This window comes from Vipera berus, assembly GCF_964194415.1.
Source record: "Vipera berus genome assembly, chromosome: 12".
NCBI lineage: Eukaryota > Metazoa > Chordata > Lepidosauria > Squamata > Viperidae > Vipera > Vipera berus.
Window position 1 is genome coordinate 7801966 of NC_138215.1, and position 23626 is coordinate 7825591.

The 23626-nt window shown below is 43.9% G+C and overlaps 1 protein-coding gene across 1 annotated transcript in view; it reads right to left on the reverse strand.

Annotated features, from left to right (window-relative positions):
* The window catches only part of MCTP2 (multiple C2 and transmembrane domain containing 2), a 145556-nt gene that overhangs the window by 72504 nt on the left and 49426 nt on the right, over positions 1-23626 (reverse strand). Inside the window, exons 9-14 of the mRNA XM_081337633.1 lie at positions 14739-14903; positions 13821-13951; positions 7177-7363; positions 4974-5067; positions 4688-4790; positions 2384-2486 (exon numbers count right to left, since the gene is read on the reverse strand). Coding sequence (XP_081193759.1) covers positions 2384-2486; positions 4688-4790; positions 4974-5067; positions 7177-7363; positions 13821-13951; positions 14739-14903 — 783 coding nt within the window. The remainder of the gene's footprint in view (positions 1-2383; positions 2487-4687; positions 4791-4973; positions 5068-7176; positions 7364-13820; positions 13952-14738; positions 14904-23626) is intronic.

The window sequence follows — 23626 nt, forward strand, 5'->3', positions numbered from 1 at the left end:
ATTTGGGGAAAGGATTGGCCAGCCTTGAAGAACACAATCTGAAGCTTCCTGTATTCATGGCTGGGGGGGTGGGTGGGGGGGGGGTGGAAATACTGCAGCATGTTTTAGACGTACAAAGCACCTCCAAATGTATCTTGAGAGGCAGCTGTTTCTGACCATAGTAAGATTTGAACAACATCTACCTGCTAGTGCTATGGGATATCTCCTAATTTTAAAAGTGTGAGTTACTCTTCAAAAGAAAACCCGCGCAGCCTGCCTTAAAAACTGTTTCAAAGGACAGTCCAAAGGAAAAAAAAGAAACGGAAGTGGGGAAGAAGAGAATACAGATGTGCAAAGAGCGTAATAAGTTTGAAGTGGCTCACAGGTCAAGAGCAGCGTTGCCGTAAAGCTGCACGTTTTCAGATTCCTTTGAAAGCGACTTCTCTCCAATTAAAAATAGAAAGTTTCAAAGCTATGCGAAAAGCTATGAAAGTCGAGAAAAGAAATGGTAACTTTCCTTCAGACCACCTTGGGCAGCGGCTGATACGGTTTAATGAAAGAGGAGGACTTGATAAAACTCTCTGGCAAAAGAGACCGCAAGCGTTTTTCCTTGCTTTAAAAAATAAAATAAAATCAGAAGTAGCCTTAAGTAGAAAATGGGAGAAGAAATTGCCAACTCTGGTTTATCAGGGTGCCTTCACCCTGGCTCTTTGGGGTCCGAGTCTGGAAGCTGAGCCAGGACAATCAGAGCTTATTATTTTATTTTATTTTGTTGGCTTGAAACATTTTGCTGCTGCTTATCCAAGTAGCTTCTTAGAACATAGAACACAGAATACAGAACAACATAGCTGGAAGGGACCTTGGAGGTCATCTAGAACTAAGGAGAAATTTCCTTTTTTTATTATTATTTAGTTTTATTCATTTCTAACAAAAACATGTGAAAATACCAAAGCAAAATAGTAGGGGACAACATCAGAGAAAGGTGGGGGGGGAAAGGTGTGAAGAAAGAGAGGGGAAGAAACAAAAGGCATTGACTTCCAACTCTCTCTCTTAAAATCAGATATTAAAATCAAATCTCAAGATGTTTCTAGTAGTATGCACTAGCCATTCCTGTACGGGCAAATCAGTCTAATCGGTAAAACCTAAAATCATAATATCTTTTTTTTTTCCCACCTCGAGCAGAAAGGAGACATTTCCTAACGGGGAAAACCAGTGGAAAGGTTTGCCTTTAGAAGTTGTGGATGCTCCATCAACGGAGGTTTTTAAGAAGAGACTGGACAGCCATGTGTCTGAAGTGGTATTGGGACTCCTGCTTGGGCAGCGGGTTGGACTAGAAGACCTCCAAGGTCCCTTCCAACTCTGTTATTCTGTATTCTGTGTTCTTCACTGGGATAGTACTCTGGAACAGCTTTGCAGCTGTATGAAACTATGCAACCACGAGAAGGACAATAGGGTTCTAATAAGATGCAATCATAGGGACACGGTGGCTCAGTGGGTTAGGACGCTGAGCTTGTCGATCAGAAGGTCGGCAGTTTGGCGGGTCGAATCCCGAGTGCCGCGTAGCAAGAGTGAGTGCCTGTTACTCGTCCCAGCTTCTGCCAACCTAGCAGTTTGAAAGCACGTAAAAATGCAGGTAGAAAAATAGGGACCACTACGGTGGGAAGGTAACAGCATTCTGTGCGCCTTTGGCATCTAGTCATGCTGGCCACATGACCAAGGAGACATCCTCGGACAAGCGCTGGCTCTTCGGCTTTGAAACGGAGATGAGCACCGGCCCCTAGAGTTGGAAACGACTAGCACACATGTCCGGGGGAACCTTTACCTTTACCTTTAAGATGCAATCACAGAAAGCAAAGCAAACATCCCACCCAAAGCCTAGCCAACGAGCCCAAATGTCCCAGATTTGACTCACAGAACACCATGCATTTGAATGGCCTCCAGTTCCCTCGTAATGCTACATCTACTCTGAATCTAAACTTGACAACCAACACTGAAAGTGCCTAGAAAAAAAAAGCTCTGCTAATTAAGGCTTACTCAAAGTACCCAGGAGAAAAGAGTGCACGTGGTTTGCGCGCCTGTTCACACACCCAACAGTGAAGTATGCAAAGAGAGTAAATGAACAAGATACAGAAATATATTTTTTTTTTCTAAAGGAAATCCGGCTGCTTAGTGAATTGAATCAAACCTGGGCCGGTATTCCTGTCTTCCTCGAACACACAAAGAACATGATTGAAAGCGAATCCTAAGCGCAACGTACAGAATTATCACAATGCCGACATCGAGACAGGGCCATTTTTCTTTCTGTCCACATCGTTGCAGGAGGATAAGAAGGCAGCCGTGTCCCACGGAGGCCATTAAGGCTGAGATGAAGCAGGCAGCCAAAGGGGAGAGAAAAATAACTTACAGACAGTAAAGGGATGGCAACTTTTCCAAGAAAGTCAGGAGGTTTATCTCCATCTTCGTCAAACACCATGACTTCCAGGACTTCGTGAATGTCTTTAACAGGGCTGGAAAGAGAGTGGGGCAGAATTAAGGAATTTACACTCGTTCCGTCCGCCACAAGAAGCAACCTAAGGATATGCATTTGGCCATTATGCTTGCCATCGCTTTGAGGTGTTAAAACCTGTATGTAGAGCAGATGCAATTACTCTACACACCAGTTTAACACCTCAAATTGCATCCCCCTCCTTCCCACAGATCCAATCAAATCAGTTTTATTTCTGCAAATCGCAGGAACGAAGGCAGCCTGGGCGATCCTCTAGCAACTCATCTCCCTGATGGCTGTTCACTCCAGCAAGAATCTCGAACTCGTTCTGCCTGTTAGGACTATAACAGTGGTGGCGAACCTTTTTGAGACAGAGTGCCCAAACTGCAACCCGAAACCCACTTATGCATGGGCGCGTGGCCACCAAGTGGGCATCGCCACCAAACAGAGGCCTTTTGTAGGCCTCCGGAGCCCGGATCAGGCAGCTTGTGCATCGCAAAATCACCCCGCAGTCATGGAAGAGAGCTCCAGAGGCTTTGAAAAGGCCTCTGCCACCCAGATCGGCCATGGCGGGGGGGCACAAAATCGCTCCGGAGGCTTACCTGGACTCGTGCTGGTAGCTGCCTCCACCATCCAGCCCGGATCCACCTGGCCCCAGCTCTTGCAGCTGTTCCCTGACTCTCAGTGCAGAGAGAAAGAGCGCAGGAACATGTGGAGAGGGGACAGGGAGCAGCTTGGCCCTGCTTCCCTCTGTGGCGATGGCCTGTGCCCTAAGGGATGGCTCCGCGTGCCGCCTGTGGCACGCGTGCCATAGGTTCGCCACCCCTGGACTATAATATTGTCTTTCAGATATGTTAGGGCTATAATCCGCTTGCCAGAGGAGGGGTGAACTCTGAAGATCATAGTCCCAGCATGCATGGAAGATATTTTTTTACAGAAAGCTGTGTGACCATGAACCCTGTGGTGATCTACCCAATACTGGGTTTAGCGCTTTAAATGAAGCCGTCCGTTTTACTTGAGATGATCTGCACCACTCCCACGTTGCTAATGTCTGATGAGTTCCACCACTGCTTACAGCCTCTCAACTTTGGGGGTTCATGCTGTTCCTTGCAAACCTTCTCCTCTGGGTCTTCTTTCAAGAGTGACGCTTACTACTTAAGTAAATACTTTTAATTCTCCCCAATAACTTGATCATTCTTTTTTCCAACATTTCCACCAAGAGAGACAAGCATGCACTTGCATACATCATGGAATCAATGGGTTGGAAGAATGGCCATTTAGCCATCTGATTCTGCCTCTTCTCAGTGGATCGTGTTGTCCTCCGAAAGAAAATGCTAGCAGCAAATAGCCAACAGGTCACTGAGAATGTACTACCTCTCTAGATGATTCTACCACCTTCTCTGCTAACCGTTTCCCTGACTACCTTACTAATTGCTCACATTTATATTATCTGGGTTCGAAGCTGAGTGTGCAAAGAAGCATCTTGAAGTAATTAACCCAGTTTAGTTTAAGAATAATTAAGAATACAGCTATTAAGATGAAAAACATAACAAATTCTAGACCGATAAAGGAGAAATTTTTGTAGCTGAGGATTGAAATGAGGGGTCTTTGGTGCTCTCTGAGTTTAGTTGTTTTCTAGCAGACATTTTGTTACCCAAACTAGGTAACACCATACCTAGTTTAAATATAATATAAAACATTGTTTTTTGTTTTAAAGTGCAGGAACTCTACAGAAGGTCTGTCCTAGGCCACAGGTCTGCAACCTGCGGCTCCGGAGCCGCATACGGCTCTTTCAGCCGTCTCCTGCAGCTCCCAGTCCTCTGCCATGTGCAGTCCAAAAAAAAAAAAAGTAGGACCAAAAAAGTTCAACCAATCAATTCAAATATGCAGGGTAGATGCATATCTCGCCTTGGCTCCACTCTTCAGTCAAACCCTGTTGTGCGCATGTATGCGCATGTGCACACATTTTTTGCGGCTCCCAGTTTTTCCTTTTGTGAGGGAACCAGTTCTGAGTGGCTCTTTCACTGTTTCAGGTTGCTGACCCCCGTCCTAGGCTCAATAATACAATTTGGTATATTTGGTTTATACTTTGAAAGCACCTACACGTCCCCCACCTCCTTTCCCAAAATTGGTCCCCACTACGTGGGCTACTTCTCCTGGCAAGTCTTACAAATACTCCGGGCATCCCTAGTATCGGGTGTTTCTTGTTGCAAATCCACTTACAAAGTAAAGACTTGGTTCCATTCTGGGTTGAGGTTTTTGTAAACGGTGTAACTCTGAAGTCTGCTGTTCCCTAATTCCAGGACACAGAAGGGATCACTTTTGCCTACAGAAACAAACCAAAAACAAACCAGAACTTGATCAATGAAAAGAAGCTTGCCAATATTCTCCTTTGACTTCTTGATAGACCCCCCCCTCTTTGTTTCAGACCCTCCTTTGTGGAATTGCATTTATGTGAGATTCAAGTCACGCTGAACAAAGCGAAAGGAAAAAAAACCCGAATATATACCTGAAAAATCTGCAGCTAACAGATCAACAGCTTTTAAAAGTTTGACTTGTAAAAAACCAATATCCTTCATGTTTTGGAAAGAGTTCCTTAAGCTCTGAAAAGAAAGTCATTGTTAGAAAAATAATGTTCTCCACATTTTTATTTTACATTTAATGTGTCCGTTTTTAAGAGCACATTTTTCTCAAGTCCAAAGAAGCAGTTAATTAAATAGGCCTCATGTTCAGTTCTTCTGCTTCTCTTTTACTTTTTTGTAACACACTAGTTGCCTAGATAAGAAACTGTCTGATTTCCTACTAGCACATAGTACTGCTAAATACTTATAAAGGTAAAGGTAAAGGTTCCCCCGCACATGCGTGCTAGTCGTTTCCGACTCTAGGGGCCAGTGCTCATCTCCGTTTCAAAGCCGAAGAGCCAGCGCTTGTCCGAGGACGTCTCCGTGGTCATGTGGCCGGCATGACTAGACGCCAAAGGCGCACGGAACACTGTTTCCTTCCCACCGTAGTGGTCCCTATTTTTCTACTTGCATTTTTACGTGCTTTCGAACTGCTAGGTTGGCAGAAGCTGGGACGAGTAACAGGCACTCACTCTGTTACACGGCACTCAGGATTCGACCCGCCAAACTGCCGACCTTCTGATCGACAAGCTCAGCGTCCTAACCCACTGAGCCACCGCGTCCCTTTAAATACTTATAACTATGTTTAAATATAATATACTGTCTCCAAAAATTGCAAATCATAATGGGAGATGTACATATATGTATATATGCATGTATACGTGTTTGCATATACTTTTTATTTATGTGTGTGTGTTGATGGATGGATGGATGGATGGATGGATGGATGGATGGATGGATGGATAGATAGATAGATAGATAGATAGATAGATAGATAGATAGATAGATAGATAGATAGATAGATAGACAGATAGATAGACAGACAACAGAGAAGTTGAATGAGTGGGTAATGGATGGATGATGGATGGACAGACAAGTGGAATGAAAGAATGGATGGAAGGATGATGGATCGATAAATGGATTGACAGACAGATAAGTTGAGCGGATGGATGATAGATGGATGGATAGACGCATGGAAGTTAGAGAAGTTGACTGGATGAGGATGGATGGATGGGCAGAAGATAGATAGATAGATAGATAGATAGATAGATAGATAGATAGATAGATAGATACACAGACAGACAGACAGACAGACAGACAGAAAGGATAGATGATAGATAGATGATGGATAGACAGATAACAGAATAAGAGAGTTGGAAGGGACCTTGTAGCTCAAGCAGGAGACCCTATACCATTTCAGACAAATGACTGTCCAGCATCTTCTTAAAAACGTCCAGTGATAAAGCACCCACAACTTCTAAGGGCAATCTGTTCCATTAGTTGATTGTTCTCACTGTCAGAAAATTTCTCCTTATTTCTAGGTTGAATCTCTCCTTAATCAGTTTCCATCCTTTGTTCCTTGTCTGGCCTTCAGGTGCTTTGGAAAATAGGTTGACCCCCTCCTCTCTGTGACAGCCCCTCAAATATTGGAAGACTGCTATCATGTCTCCCCTGGTCCTTCTCTTTACTAGTCTAGCCATAGCCAGGTGATGGATGGATGGATGGATGGGAAGAAAGATGTGTGTGTGAGAGAGAAAGAGAGAGAAAGAAAGAGAGGGAGAGAGAGGGAGAGGGGGAATAACAGGCTAACAGGCTAATAACAGGCTATGTACTGGAATAGAGTTTATAGACCTGCCCTTTGGCTGAAAGCAATATTTTGTGTTCAATGAACTCTATGCTCCTTTGCCTTTCATTTTCACCCCCCTTTACTCCGAAAATGTGTAAGGTTCAAATTTTGAGTCAGTCAAAATTTTGAGCAAGGTTCAAATTTTTGTTACTATATAACTAGTGGCAGCGACCCAGCAGTGCTAGCCCACTACCTTCTTTCTATGTAGGTCTAGCCCCCCCAGCACAAGGATTCCCAGGAATTTCCCATCTACCTTTGGTGCTGCTGGGTTCCTGAGAACGTTCGAGATCAGCTTTGCATTTGGATTGGCAAAAAGTGGCTGCCAGGTGCCCCTTTTGTACACACAGAAAAGATAAGGCCTTGATCACAATGCAATTGTGCGATTGTGCAATTGACTCGGCCTCTGTGGATCTCCCTGCTTAAGGAGAAAAGGGGGGAGGGGAAATATAACCATCCAGACTCACATAACGCTGGAAAATCTGCTTTCTTTCATTGGGGTCTCCCAAGGGGCACACACACAAATCAGAGATAGACACCCCTGAGCAAGGTGCAACGGAGATCACCATCACCAAGAAACCAGGCTGCTTCTCCAGAGGCAGTTCCAAGCGGTTGGCTTGTTTGTCGGAGAGTCCACCAACATCGACTCTGCATCTAAACCGTTGGAAGGCAAAAGAAAACACAATCACTTCCTACCTTCCATCACTTAGAGCAGGGGTCTTCACAACATGGCTCTTTTATGACTTCTGGACTTCAACAGGGGGAGGTCCTTCTCTGTGGGCGCCCCAGATTTATGGAACCATTTGCCGGTTGAGCTCCGGATGGCGCCCGACCTTCGCTCCTTCCGACGCGATCTAAAGACTTATTTGTTCGAACAAGCCGGCCTGGCCTGATGGGGGATGGGTTTGGATTTTATTGTTGTTTTAAATGTATTTTAACCTATTGTTATAACTTGGGCATCTCGTTTAATTCTTTCTTAACTTTTGTATTTTTGTACTTTTATATGTTTGCCCTGTTCACCGCCCTGAGTCCTTCGGGAGAAGGGCGGTATACAAATAAAATTATTATTATTATTATTATAAAAGGGCCAGGTTTGAAGACCCCTGAGTTAGAGTCATCCCTCTGTGCAAAGTGCTGAGTGCCCTACAGTGTTCAACCTCAGACAGAGGGTTGAGAATTTATAAGGTGCCCTGAAACCCTTCAAAAGACAGCTACAACTTTCCCACTTCCCATTTCAAAGGACTCAACTCATCTTCCTTCCTGCCCAAAAATTACTAGTTCCTTTAATGCCTGTGGAGATGCTCAATCATCCGGGTCATGGTTGTCTCAAAGGTGTGTTTTTTTTCCAAAAGGCAACTGGACTTTCTTGATTTTGTTTTCTTAAAAAAAAAACGTTTTGCTTCTCATCCAAGAAACCTCTTCGGTTCTGAAGAACTGAACAGAAGAAGCTTCTCGGATGAGGAGTGAAATGTTTTCAAGGGGAAAAAAAAAGAAAAAAGAAAGTCCAGTTGCCTTCTGGAAGAGCAACAAAGATGGTCAGGGGACTGGAGGCTAAAACATATAAGGAACGGTTGCTGGAATTGGGTATGTCTAGTTTAATGAACTTCTGCCAACCGAGCAGTTCGAAAGCACGTAAAAATGCAAGTAGAAAAATAGGGACCACTACGGTGGGAAGGTAACAGCGTTCCGTGCGCCTTTGGCATCTAGTCATGCCGGCCACATGACCACGGAGACGTCCTCGGACAAGCGCTGGCTCTTCGGCTTTGAAACGGAGATGAGCACCGGCCCCTAGAGTCGGAAATGACTAGCACACATGTGCAGGGGAACCTTTACCTTTACCTAGTTTAATGAAGAGAAGGATGGGGGGGGGGAGACATGATAGCAGCCTTCCAATATCTCAGGGGCTGCCCCAAAGGAGAGGGAGTCAAGCTATTCTCCAAAGCACCTGAAAGCAGGACAAGAAGCAATGGATGGAAACTAGTCAAGGAGAGAAGCAACCTAGAACTAAGGAGAAACTTCCTGACAGTTAGAACAACTAACCAGTGGAACAACCTGCCTCCAGAAGTGGTGAATGCTCCAACACTGGAGGTTTTTAAGAAGAGACTGGACAGCCATTTGCCTGAAATGGTATAGGGTTTCCTGCCTGAGCAGGGGGTTGGACTAGATGACCTCCAAGTTCCCTTCCAACTTATTATTATTATTATTATTATTATTATTATTATTATTATTATTATTATTATTATTATTATTATTATTATTATTATTATTATCATCATCATCATCATCATCATCATCATTATCATTATCATTATTATCATCATCATCTTTGGGATAGTTCCTTCAATCTATGTACCCAAAACATTTATTGGAGAAAGACGCACTCCTGAATAAACTGTAAGTGTTCCAGAAAGTGGTGGTCAGGAAGAGCTAGAGACATTTAAAGACACGAGTTCCTAATCAGGAACATTGTAAAAATAAAATTGGGGAAATTTCCCATGCAAAGAACAATATTTTCTTGTATTAAGAACAAATAACAAATCAAGAGAAATGACATTCAATATTACGTCTACTGCATATGCAGTTTATCTGCATATAAACTTTCAAGAAACGTTACGTCTGAAAATGGATGCATTGTGTTTAAATAGTCTCTTTAAAAACATTTAAAAACGGATGGGCCTTAACAGCGATGCAGTTGATCAAGGGGGACCTCATTTTAGAAATGGGGCAGCACCCCCAGAAGAAGGTCTAAATGGGTCGCCACCGATCTCAGTTTTCATGATGATGCACTCCAGAGAATTGCTTCCAGAAAGCAGCATTTGCCATTTTAGTGGGGGGAAAAACCTGTGCATTTCTTTTTAAAGATAGCAGCAAAAAAACATAGAAGTGTTCAAAAGTGGATGAAAGGAAGGGAAGGGAAGGGAAGGGAAGAAGGGGGGGAAAAATCCTTCCTCAGATTTGTAGCAGTCAGAAGACCAGTGGTGTAAGCATTCAAAGCTCATTTATTTGGAAGCAAATGGAGCACAACTTCCAAGAAACTCTGCAGATTTCAGCTCTTATAAAAGATAAATACTTGCAGCTTCAGATCCCTGCTGCGTAGTCACAGGAGTCAAGTTTCTGGATGGTGAGAGAGAAATTGGAACAGATTTTGACAGCTGAAGGCCTGTTGAAAGGCTTTTATTTAAAGCAGGAACCTGTTAAGGTGTTGCCTAATTAGAAGGAGAAGGAGGAGAAACAGGAGGAACATCTCCTGGGGGCTTCGGCTTGGGAAATGGAACATGCATTAGTCCCAGATAGATCCTAGAGCCTTGAACACTTGGTGTCCATCTGCCATGATCTACAAAAAAAATTTCCATTTCTAAATAGCTGGCTTTGGAGAAGAAAGCAAGGTGGGCACGAAACCCAGAGGTTTCAGCAATCTCCTTGAAAAAATCTTCTGAATGCTTCATTTTTAATAGGCTTTGGCCAAGAGCACCTCAATGTAAGAATCATTTCTTCGTGGCCAACCACGAGCATTCCATCTTCATCTCTTGAAACCCTGACACTCAACTGCATGGTCCATCAGAGACACACAAAATATATCAGAAACGTACTAACTCAACTTGGTGCAACGTTGCTGCTTACACAGCTGGTAATTTAAAGTAAACACGGTGAAGAAGGAATGAACGAACTAAAGTGTGCATGAGGAACTGGTACAGGATTACAAGATTCTCTTAGGTGGATATGAAAGTAAGGCATTGGTTGTGACACTTGAACGTTACACCGCAGTGCACAAGGACAGTGGGGGGGGGGGGGGAAAAGCAGTAAGGATGGGAGGGCTAAAAATATACACTGTTTTGGATAAATGCTTGTTCAGTTGGCGCTTGTTCTTACTGTTTATAATAAGATAAAAATGCAATAAGATGATTGTTTATCATAAGACTGTTATCTTAAGCTCCTCAGAAAATTGCCTTGACAATTTCATCTGAGCAGAGAGCAATCACTTCCAAAGTTCCTATGTTATGGAACTTCCTGCCCAATCTTAATGATAGAATAACACAACTGGAAGGGACCTTGGAGGTCTTCTAGTCCAACCGCCTGCTCGAGCAGCAGACACTGTACCATTCTGGACAAATGGCTGTCCAATCTCTTCTTAAAAACCTCCAGTGATGGAATACCCACAACTTCTGGAGGCAAGCTGTTCCACTGATTAATTGTTCTCACTGACGGGAAATTTCTTCTTATTTCTAGGTTGGCTCTTCCTTGATTACTTTCCATCTGTTACTTTCTGCCCTGCCCTCAGGTGCTTTGGAGAATAGGTTGACACACACACACACACACACATCTCTGTGAGAGCCCCTCAAATACTGGAACACTGCTATCATGTCAACCCTAGTCCTTCTCTTCATTAGACTACCCAGTTCCTACAACCTTTCATCATATGCTTTAGCCTCCATTCACCTAATCATCTTTGTTGCTCTTCTCTCCATTGTTTTTAGGATCTCAACATCTTTTTTGGGATCATGGTGACCAAACTGGACACCGTATTTGAAGAGTGGCTGTACCAGTGCAGAGTAAGGCATTAAACCTCACTAGGACACAGGTCTTCCAATGAGAGATGGAGACTAGGTTAGAAATAGCTAAGAGTGGTGAAAGACCTACCATAGGGGCTTTCAAAACTATTCTTCAAAGCTTTCGCTTGCTCTCTCTGTTCTACAGCTCCAGTGAAGTACAATATCCCTGATTCCATTCATACTTATGAGTCTCACCACCTAATTACTTGAGCTTATTTTTTTTATTTACTTGATTGCACAGCTTAGCTAAGGAACCATAACTATAGTCTACATTGGTGGCTAAACAATTCCAAGGCATGGATCCATGGAAAGCATTATCAAGATATGGTCATATTTAAACCCCCGACTAATTGAATTGAACTGATTCAGAAAGGAGGAGGAGGAGGAGGAGGAGGAGGAGGAAGGGGAGAAGGACTTTGCTAAGAGCCAAACCCATCTTGAGTTTAATGTACAATCAAGCTGTTTAATTACTTGGGAGTCTAATTGTTTGCACGGTGATTATTTCTCCCTGCCTAAGCAACAGAGCCATCCTTTCCCTTTTCTTACCATCGGGTGAGGATCCAATAGAAGGCGAGCGAAGCCAGCAGCAGCTGTTCAAAATGAGGACCAGAGCGCACCATAAACCCGCCATGGTCATGCTTTCAAAACGGTTTCCCCGTGGCGAGAGACTCCCGCCCCGGTTCTAACTGTTTGCAACTATTTAACACCAGAATTGCTGCAACCATATTGTGTTTTGCACAGACCTCTCTCTGCTGGTAATAAGTCAGCCCTATAGAAGGGGAGGAGCGGGAAGCGGCAAAAATCTCATAAAGCTTAAGGAGGCAATCCGTTCAGGAACCCGGAGGAGACATCACGGAGAAGTCAAAGGGGGAGTCGTTCATTCATGGTGCGAGTAGTCCCTTGCAAAGAAGAAGGGGGGGAGGGGCGCTGAGGAGTTTGTGGCACCACCGTCCTCATTGTTCCTGCACCACTGAGAAAAGTCTCATGCTCAGAATTGTTGCGTTTAAGGAAAGAAGAGACCTTTCCCTCTTAGCGTTTCCTGCCAATTGAATTTCAGTAAAATTCTAATGGGCAGTGACAGAAGTTAAAAAGCCTTTTGATCTTCTCTCCCCCTCCTTTTAGCACCTGGTTCCCTGGGGAGGTGGGGGGTCGGCAGGAACCCTCCCGAGATAAAAGGAGACACCAGAGGTGGACTCTACAAATCTGAGGACAATCTTCCTTTTTGGATTTCACAGACACCTCAGCCATCAAAGCCCAGGGCAGGAACATCCCAATTTGCACATCTACCCTGGAAGGACACACAGCTAAAGCTAAAGCCAGCATGTACACAAACCACACCTCTGAGTTCACACCAAGGACAGGTTCCCCCCCCACTATAAAACCAACTCTCTGGGCCCCATTTTTCTCTGCAGCTACTCCCGAAATCTCTTTGTTCTTGGGAATAAAATGAATCTCCTTTATCACAGTACGTCTGCATTTCATTTTTTTAATTTCTTCTTGCACCACTCCAGATCATGGGACCCCCAGATTATTCCTCTAGCAGCAGATTGTGATATCCCCCGCACATATTTTGTGGTAGGGTTGTTGAAGGATTTGCAAGAATACCCTTCTATCATTCTATCTCCAGGAGTTTTCAGCATGCATGGCTTCCCACGTTAAACCTCAAAGATTCTTAGATAGGGAACACCTATGGTGGATCCTTCTCACAGCAACTACCAAAGAGAATGGGGGGAAAAAATCCTGCCTTTAATAAACTGTTGAAGAATTTCTCCCCCTGTAAAGGAAATTGGACAAGTTGTCCACCAATTTGCTGTGTCCACTTGTGAAGAATATGAAAGACCCTTTTCTTTCCAGTTCTAATTCAGTCTAACCTTTATTGGTCTGAGTTGCTTCAAACGTTTGGACTACAAGGATTTTTGTCTCCAAAAATTGGTTCTGCCAGTAGGATTGATCAACACTGCTATCTCAACCCAGTTGTGGAACTCAACGTGTCACCTCTTCTGCTAAAGAACTGCTGGAATAGAAGGAAATGGAGGTCCCATAAAAGTATCTTCCTGTTGGTTTGTTTTTCCAGGCCATGCAGAATTAAACTCTAGCATCTGCTACTAGCAGAGATGGAGACACCAGTGTTGAAGAGACTGAAAAGAATCATGGAGGATCAATGACTATTTGGATAACTGGTGGCTATTTTCTCAAGCATAGAAGAATACCAAAAGTTGCTAGAGAAGACTTGTGGAAGAGGACAACCCTGGGAAGCTCTTTTGTTGGGTCTGGATTGTACCACTGCAGCTCACAGAATTATCTAGGAGTAGCTCTTCCAAAATACAGGATTCTGCATAATTAGAAACCCTGTGAGTTCGGTCCTGTTGTTGACCTGCACAATGCTTGAATGAGATTTTGAGAAGCTTCAGTTCCCAGGTTCTTGTTGGAAAAACCCGCAACAATTAAAAGGTTACACAACAGAGAGAGCATCAGCAGAGCTATCCAGAAAGCCTCATCCCACATTGTCTTCCAAAGCTTCCCAAAATACGTTTAATAGCTAATAAAACAAGACAACTTACATTCCCAGAATTTCTTCGTGCTTTTTGTTATCTTTCCCCCAGATCTCAATTTCCAATACATCCTTTCTGTCAGAAAAGTAGTGAAAATCAAACTGTTCCCTCCACTGTGGATTTGCACTCTTACACAGGGTCTAGGAAAACATAAGAGCGATCAAGATTTATCGTTCTTACAAAAGATGGCAGCTTTTAAAAAATGCACCCCACAAAAAAGGGGGGGAGGCAGACTTTAAGAACAAGTATGAAAAGGGAACAGCTGTCTTCTGCAACCCAGCGGGGAAGTGGGGGGCGGGGGGACACTTTTTTATACTACATGTGGGAGAATTTAAACTTCTGACATGGAAACCAAAGGGCCACACAAACCTCCACAGCCGGGGAACCAGCAAGTTGCTGCACAAGGCAGAGAGAGCTGGGGCACAAGCTCTGCTTGTTTTCATTCCATTAAATCCAAATGTGTTTAATACAGTTAATGTAATTACCCTATGAAACACAAAGGCGTTTGGGGGAGACTTGAAGCACGATGGGTATTATTGCCAATGGGGACTGTCTGTTTGGATTAGAAAGGCCGAAGAGGGGATAGGAACTCACAAAAGCTTATTTGTCAGTAAACAAGAGAGTTGGCAGTTCTTGGTTTTGCTTATTTTCTGATTTCAGCATTTTGTGCATGTAGGTATCCCTTCAAAGCCCAACATTCTTAGCTGGAACCATGCGGAGTTCTGGGAATTGAAACGGACTCACCTGGAAGGTGATTCAGCTGAGGTGGAGAAACATTATTCTCTACATGGAGAGAGACTCCAGTTTGTTATGATACATATCTGTGTATTAAATTATAGCTCAGGAAAGACTGACTTCTTCCCTGATGGTCAGACTTGCTTCAAATCACACTACTTGGTAGCACACAGACTTATCAACCCTACTTACCTTGCTTTTGAATTTTTCCTGGCCCATTTTCAACAGAACTAAGATGTGGGTCATGCTCCCCATGGGAATATTTCTCCCTTCCAGTAAAGCCACAGTAACTGTTCCATTCCACAGCTGGTTTTTTTGCAGCGTGTCAACCAGCCTGCTGGTTCTCATGAAACTTGCCTAAAATTGGGGGGGGGGGGGAAAGAAAGAAACACAATTTGGGAAGCTAGAAGTAGGAATATGTCAATGAAGACCCAATCAACCAGGCCAAAGGTGTCTAAAGGTTGAGTTATGGCAACTGGATCAAACTGAAAGCAGGAGTTTACAGCCTCACCAAGAGGGACAACCAAATCGTTCTATTTGCACCCTGTGATATTTCTCCACGCGCTCACGGACAAAGTGTTCCGCTCAGCTTATTTAGATATTTGAAGGGGTGGGGGTGGGGGACATTAAAAAAGGTACATTTGTTTCGTCTCTAGATTTGACGGTTCTCCAGGACGTTCCCTCAGGCGAGAGGTTTAGAGGTCATCCTCATGAGTTTGTTCTTCCTGGCTTGCCCTCAGCTGTCATTATTCTTATGATTGCACACTTGGTTGGTTTTAATCTTGTGTACACTACAGGTCACAATTGCGAGATGGGTGACGGCATAAATTGATTACGTAAATAGATACATTTTCTTTTAAAAAAATATTCTGAAGGGCTAAGTGTTCCACAGCGTCTTTCCAACATCTCAAAGCGGACCGCTGCCCCCCTCCACCAACTGAGAATCTGGTAAAAAAAATATACAGGTAGTCCTCGATTTACAACAGTTCATTTAGTGTCCATTCAAAGTTAAAGCGTCACTGGGAAAAGTGACTTATGATCGTTTTTTCACATTTACAACTGCTGCAACCTTCACATGCTCCTGTGACCAAAACTCAGATGCTTGGCAATTGACTCATACTTACAATGGTTGCAGCGTCCCGGGGTCACATCACCCCCTTTGGCGACCTCCTGACAATCAAAGTCAATGGGGGGGGAAGCCGGATTCACTTAAGAGCCGTTCGACTAATTTAACAACTGCAGTGATTCACTTGTGGCAAGAAAGGTCATAAAAATGGGGCAAGGCTCACTTAACGAGTGTTTCACTTAGCAACAGACTTAGCAACTGTGGTTGTCAGTCGAAGGCTACCTGTATAACTTTTTAGCCCATTTAAAATGTATGGTTTTTAAGCTCACAGATAAAAATTCAGCCAGACTTTCAATTCTTTGTGACATTAACGGGTTGGTCAATCAAGGCTGAAGTTATTTGAGGGTTCCGTGTGGTTGGAAGCAGAAAGCTAAAGGCCACTGAGTGCAGCCCTCTCGTTTTGGTCCAAGCAACCGAATTAAAGCATCCTTAATGAAGGGCTGTAGAGGGACGCGGTGGCTCAGTGGGTTAGGACGCTGAGCTTGTCGATCAGAAGGTCGGCAGTTTGGCGGGTCAAATCCCGAGTGCCGCGTAGCAGAGTGAGCGCCTGTTACTCGTCCCAGCTTCTGCCAACCTAGCAGTTCGAAAGCATGTAAAAGTGCAAGTAGAAAAATAGGGACCACTATGGTGGGAAGGTAACAGCGTTCCGTGCGCCTTTGGCGTCTAGTCATGCCAGCCACATGACCACGGAGACGTCCTGGGACAAGCGCTGGCTCTTCGGCTTTGAAACGGAGATAAGCACCGGCCCCTAGAGTCGGAAATGACTAGCACACATGTGCGGGGGAACCTTTACCATTTAATGAAGGGCTTTACAGTCCACATCTGAACCTTCCAGGGAAGGGCTGGCCGTTGGGTATGTGCAGGCCATAAGGTCTGTTTAGGTTCTCCTACTTGAACAGAGGGTTGGACTAGAAGACCTCCAGGGTTCCTTGCAGCCCTATGATTCTATCTTTCTATCTCTTCTCTGGAGAAGTGGCTCCATTGAGGATCAGCCTCGGGTTTCAATCTTGCCTATTTGCCCTGCCTTTCTGGGGAAGGACATTCCCTCTTGTTGGACATGTTTGAGCTGAAATTGAACTTCTGTTGGCCAATAGCTTAGCCTTTTTCCCACAACCGCTGCAGAACTTTCTGCAATGATTGCAGAATAATTAGTATGCAAATTATTTTATCCTGAAATGGAATAGTTGTTGCTTTTGAACTCCCTTCACCAAACCCAATATTTTATTACCCAACTAGACAACATCATCAATGCTAGTAGGGAGTGAGGCTTCCTCTCATTGTATACACCAGTGGCTTGCCCTGTCACTGTTGCTGGAAACGGTCTTGTGGCCCCTTGATTGGGCTGTGGCTTACTCTTAGCTTGTTTGTCTGAGTTGGTCGTTCCTTGAGAGGTATGGTTTGCTTCTTGACTGTTGGTCAAATGTTAATCTTGGTGTTAATTAATTATGTATTGATTTTATGGGCATGATGTTTAATTGGTTTTTAATGGTTTTTTAATTTTTGTATCTGGTTTTTTATTGTGTATTGCCCTGTTCACCGCCCTGAGTCCTTCGGGAGAAGGGCGGTATAGAAATCAAATTATTAAATTAAATTAAATTAAATTAATCTCTGCTCATCTAAGTGCTGATTGCTGGTGAGGAGATGTTTTGGGTTTGTTTGAATGGTACGTAGAAGTTATTTATCTCTATGTGCCTGTTGACTGCAGATATGTCTGAGTGCCCGGCTTCCAGGAATTCTCTAAGGCCGTGGTGGCGAACCTATGGCAGGCATGCCACAGGTGGCATTCAGAGCCCTCTCTGTGGGCATGCACACCATCACCCAGTCCTAGGCCTTCAGGTGGGTATTATAAAACCTTTTCGCTTTAGGCCTCCGCCGTCGTGTGCAAAAAAAAAGGGTTCAATAAATCAACCAATCTCAACTTCTCGCGGGGAAAAAAAATCTTGCAAAGTTGGAATTGATTGATTGAACTTTTTAGTCCCACCCAGTCTGCCGTTACCACCGCAGCCACGCCCACCCAATGGACCACGCCCACCCAATGGGCCACACCAACCCAATGGGCCACGCCCACCCGGCACCCGACGATACATAAGTGAGTTTTAGGTTGCAGTTTGGGCACTCGGTCTCTAAAAGGCTCACCATCACTGCTCTAGGGTTTTTGCACTTGGCTTGATCTAGAAGGGAGTTTCTTGCTAAGCTCCTTTGCAACCCCTCCCATTAAAAGCATCCTTCCTTGTTTTCAGATCTTCAGTAGGCTTTTTATAAAGCCACATTAGCTAATTCGACTAGCTTTTTCTCCCCACCTTATAATTATTTGCCAACTCTGAATGAACCTTTATTATCAAAGTACAACCATGTATACATTGAGATTAGCTGAGCCTCCCTTCGTGCCCCCACCCCCCCCAACTCACACTGACAACAAGCCTCCATCTTATTACCCCATGTGAACTAATTGCACCACACACCGGCCTCGCAAGTCAATTCTGCATAAAGTTTATAAAAATTATTTCCCGTTCAAAAGCTTAACAGCCCACGGATAAAAGCTGTTTTTCAGCCTGTTGGTACGGCTGGCTATACTCCTATATCTCCTACCCGATGGTAGGAGAGTAAAGAGATACCGTCCAGGCTGTGAGTCGCCCCTGAGAATTTTCCTCACTCTTCCAAGGCAGCGAGCCCTGGCGAGGTCATCCAGTGGTGTCAGGGGACAGCCCACAATGTCTTGTGCTGTACTCACCACCCTCTGTAATACTTTCCTATCCGCGGCTGTCAGACCAGCATACCAAACCACAATACAGTACGAGAGGACCCTCTCTATAGTAGACCGGTAAAAGAGGGTCATTAGCCGTTGTTCTACCCTGCTCTTCCGCAAGACCCTGAGAAAGTGAAGCCTCTGTTGGGCCTTTCTAGCCACCTGGGTTGCGTTAACTTTCCAGGTCAGATCTTCGCAGAGGTAGACTCCCAGAAATTTAAAGGAGGAAACTCTCTCCACACAGTCCTCCCCAATGTAAAGTGGGGCAGGTTCCTCCTTTTTCCTCCAGAAGTCTAGCACCATCTCTTTCATCTTGCTGATATTCAGGTGCAAGTTGTTGTTACTACACCATATGGATAGTTTTTGTACCTCCGCCCTGTATGCTGTCTCATCCCCACTTCAAGCTCCTTTTTGGCAGTAGCTTCTCCTGCCGGGCAATCCTGCTTATCGCTGCTCTGAGATTGAAAGCCTTCTTCTTAACAGGAGGATACTCGGAGGAGTATCTCCAAATAGAGGCCAGTCCATTTATTTATTTACAGAGCTGATAGGCCACTCCAATCTACCAACACCGAACAGCCTACAGTCCTCCAATGTATAATTTGTTTTAAACCATATAGTCGGTGTAAAAAAATAAAACAACAACAACAATTACTACATAATGTTCTTACGGAACTGGGAATCATGAATGAAAGCATTAACAATAAAAGACTCAATCCCGTCACCCAAGAGGAAGGGACAACAAAGCAATCATCCTGATTTGATGGAACCACCAGGTTTTCAACAATTCCCTAAAAGGCAGGAGGGAAAAGTGTGATCACGCGTAGCGGGAGAGCACCGTTTCAGAAGATGGAAGCAGGAACTGAGAAGGTACATCTATGTGTCAATTCCCTAATCTTGCAGATAGATGTTAGGGGGGGGAGTGGTCACTGAGATACCCCAAAGATGAAAGGCTTAAAGGTGACAAGAAATACCTTGCACTGCAGCTAGAAGCCAACTGGCAGCCAATGCAGCTGTTCATGCAGAAGCGCTGTGCAAGTGCCTTGAGATGCCCCCACCATTGCTTCAGCCACTCTAACTGAAGCTTCCAAACGATCTTCCAGGGCAGCCCCTTGTAGAGCATATAGCAATAGTCCAACTGAGAAAGGACTAAGAGAGATGATCAAACAAGACAAATTTGGAAGCTATACTATATGATAAACATTAAGGAATTGGTTATGTCTAGCCTATTGAAAGGGACGCGGTGGCTCAGTGGGTTAAGACGCTAAGCTTGTCGATCAGAAGGTCGGCAGTTTGGCGGGTCGAATCCCAAGGGCCGCGTAGCAGAGCGAGCGCCTGTTACTCGTCCCAGCTTCTGCCAACCTAGCAGTTCGAAAGCACATAAAAAAAATGCAAGTAGAAAAATAGGAACCACTCCGGTGGGAAGGTAACAGCGTTCCGTGCGCCTTTGGCGTCTAGTCATGCTGGCCACATGACCACAGAGACGTCTTCGGACAAGCGCTGGCTCTTCGGCTTTGAAACGGAGGTGAGCACCGGCCCCTAGAGTCGGAAACGACTAACACGTATGTGCGGGGGAACTTTAGCTTATTGAAGAGAAGGATTAGGGGAGACATGACAGCCATCTTCCAGGACTTGACTCCCATTTACCCTAAATAATGGGTAAATGGGAGCCAACTGCATCTCCTTAGGGAACCAACCATTCAATACCTGGGAGCCATATAGAAGAACGTCCTTTACTAAATAATTGAGAGTCGTGTTTTAGCAGCAGGAGAATTTTCAGAATGGTCTCTACTGATCTAAGTAACTGGCCAGGTTCATCGTGGGAAAAGTGGTTTCACAGATAGTTAGGCCCTAAGTCATGAAAGAGTTTCAAAGATCAACAACAGCATGTTACAACAGAGAAGAGGGGATATGACTTATTGACTCATTCTCTGAGGCAGAAGAAGTAATGGGTGGAAGCTAGTCAGAGGGAGATCTGACTAGAGGGGAACGAAAGAGAAGTTTCCCGATAGTGAGAACAATTAATCAGTGGAACAGCTTGCCTTCAGAAGTTGTGGGTGCTCCATCACTGGAGGTTTTCAGAAGAGATTGGACAACCATTTGTGCGTGGTGGAATTAGGCCTCCTGCCTTAAATAGGGGGTTGAACTAGAAGACCTCAAAGGACCCTCCCAGACTTACGATTCAATGAGTAACCATAAGTAATAACAGCTGTTCCAAGATAGGTCACCTTTGATGCACAAGATGGAGCAGGGCAAAAAGTCCTCTTGGCCACAGGAGCAGGAGGGATGAGTTTAAGAGCATCTCCAAATGTGAACCCGCTCTATCTGGGGATGGGGGCTCTGTTCGGAGTGAATAAAGGGCATCTCCATGGAATTGACAAGCCTTCAACACAAAGCCATTATTCTAAAGGGAGACTTCTTCAGCTCTCACTGCTGTCATTCAGAACATATTCAAATAGGGTTTCAGAAGCCATTCCCTTTACAGTCCCCACACATCTCTATATTTCTATAGATTTATGGAATTCCATATAACAGAAGAACAGAGTTGGAGGAGACCTTGGAGGTCTTCTAGTCCAGCCTGCTGCTCAAGCAAGAAACCCTATACCAGGGGTCTTCAAACTTGGCCCTTTTATAACTTGTGGACTTCAACTCCCAGAATTCTTCACCCAGCATGCCTGGCTGAGGAATTCTGGGAATTGAAGTCCACAAGTCATAAAAGGGCCAGGTTTGAAGACCTCTGCCCTATACCATTTCAGACAAATGTTGTCCAATGTCTTCTTAAAAACCTCCATTGTTGGAATACCCACAACTTCTAGAAGCAAGTTGTTCCACTGGTAAATTGTTCTCACACTCAATAAATTTCTCCTTAGTTCTAGCTTGGATTTCTTCTGGATTAGTTTCCATCCATTGCTACTTGTCCTGCCTTCTGGTACTTTGGAGAATAACTTGACCCCCTCTGCCTTGTGGCAGTTCCTCAAATATGGAAATCAATGTCACCCCTAGTCCTTCTTTTTATTAAACTAGACATACCCAATTCCTGCAGCACATAAAGATCACCATTTGACTTTCCTTAAACAGGGGATAAATATTCCCGGTTTTGCAAAGAAAATTTGATTTTGCTTCAGAAATAGAGCAGCAACTTTCTTTCTTTTGTGGATATTTATTTATTTATATTTATTTTCTCTCCCTCCCTCCCTCCCTCTCTTGTACACCCATTCTCATGAGCATACTTCAAAGCTCTGACAGATCTTTTTCACCCTTGCAGCAGAAAATTCTTTCCCCCCGCTTTTTCCCTTTCGAGGTAGGAGGGGAGAGGAGGGGGGGGGAGAGAAGAGAAAAAAAAGAAATGTCAGCAAAAGGTCAAAGGTCCAAGCTTGCAATCGGCCAATTGCCTAACGGAAAAGTCTGCGTTTCCATGAAATATGTTCTAAAATAATTGCGTGGCTTGGTGGGTCCTAATTTTTTTTTTCCTAAACGGATTGTTTGTCTTGGAAAGTGCTCTTCCTAATTTGTCCATAAAAACAGGCCCACTCAAAGCTCTGGGTGGGTCCACGAAAATGGAATCTAAGGCTGGTCATTAAAAAGGACCGGGAGATTGCTTCCATATGGCCAGACAGCAGGGGAGTGAAAGGGCCAAAGTCTACAGCCGGCCACATTTGGCTAGAAGCTCCTAGTCTTTCCATGGACACTCGTTGCATTACAGAAGAACATCTGGATTATGGCTTGTAATGTCCCTGGGAAATATCCACTTTCCATCAAAGGCCTTTATCTATCTCCGCTGCACTTTGAACATTTCAGCGCATAAGGCAGCCGGTTTGATGCAGCACTTGCTGCGTTTTCAGTCCAAAGCAATTCCTCCCAGTGTTTTGGAACACACAAGCTAGTCTCCCTAGGAATTTTTTATTATTATTATTTTCCCCTCCTTGTTCTGCCGGTGGAGGAAGGAGATTTTTTGAGGAGGAAGGCATAATAGACACCCCACACTTTGGATGTGTTTTTTTTTCCCTTGAAAGACTCAATGAAATACAGGAATGAAATATTCAGAGGGGAGGAAAGGGAAAAAAAGAAGAGAAGAGAAAACGTTTTGGGTTTAAATCAAAAGCAGTTTCCCTAGCCAGAAAGTAGGCTCCAAAACACATTGTAGACAACTGCCTTTATTTATTAAGCTGAGGCAAACTCATGGAATAGCAGGCAGACTTTGGAAGGTCCCCAGATTCTATTATGAAACAAGCTGGGAAAGCAAAAAAAAAAATGAATCTTCCCACCTCACAGGCGAGGTGGGAAGAGATAGCTAGAGAGTTGAGGTGGTGCCTCGGATTGGTGGCAGAAAAGGCAAGCAGCTGATCTCCTATTTCTGAAAATAAAAAGCCCAGCAGTTGACCAGAACTGCCTCCATTCTAGAAGGAAGATGTAGATTTATCTATTTATTCATCTCTATTATTCTATCTCTCTCTATCATCTCTCTATCTCTATTTTCTATCTCTCTATCTTATCTATCCATCTTATCTTATATATCCATCTTATCTTTCTCCTATCTATCTATCCATCTATCTTATCTTTCTCTTATCTCTCTCTCTCTATCCATCTATCTATCTATCTTATCTATGTATGTCTATCCATCCATCCATCCATCTTATCTTTCTATCTTATCTATCTCTCTGTCCATCTATCCATCTTATCTATGTATGTCTATCCATCTATCCATTATCTATCCATCTATCTTATCTATCTCTCTGTCCATCTATATTATCTATCTATGTCTATCCATCTATCCATCCATCTATCTTATCTTTATATCTTATCTGTCTATCCATCTATCTTATCTATCTATGTCTATCTATCCATCTATCTATCCATCTATCTTATCTTTCTGTCTATCCATTTATCCATCTATCCATCTATCTTATCTTTCTATCTTATCTACCTATCTATCTTATCTATCCATCTATCTGTCTATATTTCATATTTCTAAACTGTCCCAAAGAGGGACTCTGGATGATATAAAACATGACACAACCAACAAATAAAGCAATGTCCTTGACTTACAACAGTTCATTTAGTGACCATTTGAAGTTACAAAGGCACTGAATGGTTTTTCACACTTATGACCGTTGCGGCATCCTCGTGGTCATGTGATTAAAATCCAGGCACTAGCAACCGGGTCATTTTTATGACCTTCTGACAAGCAAAGCCAATGGGAGGCCATGCAAG